At 37.2% G+C, this 837-nt stretch overlaps 1 protein-coding gene across 1 annotated transcript in view; it reads left to right on the top strand.

Annotated features, from left to right (window-relative positions):
• The window catches only part of LOC117449517 (microtubule cross-linking factor 2-like), a 7726-nt gene extending 7335 nt beyond the window's left edge, over window positions 1-391 (top strand). Inside the window, exon 3 of the mRNA XM_034087245.2 lies at window positions 326-391. Within this exon, the coding sequence (XP_033943136.1) occupies window positions 326-391 (66 nt within the window). The remainder of the gene's footprint in view (window positions 1-325) is intronic.
• Window positions 392-837: the final 446 nt, after the last annotated feature.

Here is an 837-nt window from a genome sequence, read left to right as displayed (position 1 = left end):
ATACGAACCTAAAAGAGACTCCAAATGCATTCAAAATGATTTAAATGACAGCAAAACAACAACAAAATAGACAAACTCATCACAAATGACGTTAAATGACTACAAAGCGATATAAAATTACCAAAAAGAGACCAGAAAGAGACAAAATAGGACTATTGAGGGTCATACAATTACCATAAAAACACACAAACCCAACACTAAAAAAAAAACATCTAGAAAAAGACACACATTTTTTTAACAAAACATTCAAAACGAGGGCAAAGTGACTCAACATGACTAGCCACAGTGTGGCTGTGGGCCCTTTGTCTCTTAAGCTAATCTGCAGAGCCTTGTTTACCGTGCAGAGATCAGCTGTTACGTCAAACGCTCAAAAAGGAAGAGTGAGGGCTGAGTCGATAATGAGATAAGATTTCCTCTCCTGTCAGATCCTCTCTGAGATCAGGAGCCTCTCCACTTTCTCTCAAAACACATATAAATAAACCTGAAGTAGTTTCCTGACTTTGTGATTTTAAACGTGAGACGGTAAAGATTTTTCTTTGAGTGTTGAAATATATTTTGGTGGCGCCTGGCAGCAGCTGTCTGTCACACAATAACACAGTGTCAAGTTTCTGCCACGCACACACACACAAAGAAACACACACACAGAGAAACACACACACATACAGAGAAACACACACACACACTAACTAATAGTTATTTCAATGTTCTTTGTTACTTCTTTAATTAAATAGAGGGGGGGGCGAACATATCAAAACGTTAGTATGTATAGTACTTTATAGTAAGCTGATTTGGATACAAGCGTCCTCTAAATGAAATGAAATGTAAAAGTATTTCTGA

This window comes from Pseudochaenichthys georgianus, chromosome 7, assembly GCF_902827115.2.
Source record: "Pseudochaenichthys georgianus chromosome 7, fPseGeo1.2, whole genome shotgun sequence".
NCBI classification, from domain to species: domain Eukaryota; kingdom Metazoa; phylum Chordata; class Actinopteri; order Perciformes; family Channichthyidae; genus Pseudochaenichthys; species Pseudochaenichthys georgianus.
Note: the sequence above shows the minus strand (reverse complement) of the source record. Positions and strands in the feature narration are given on the sequence as shown.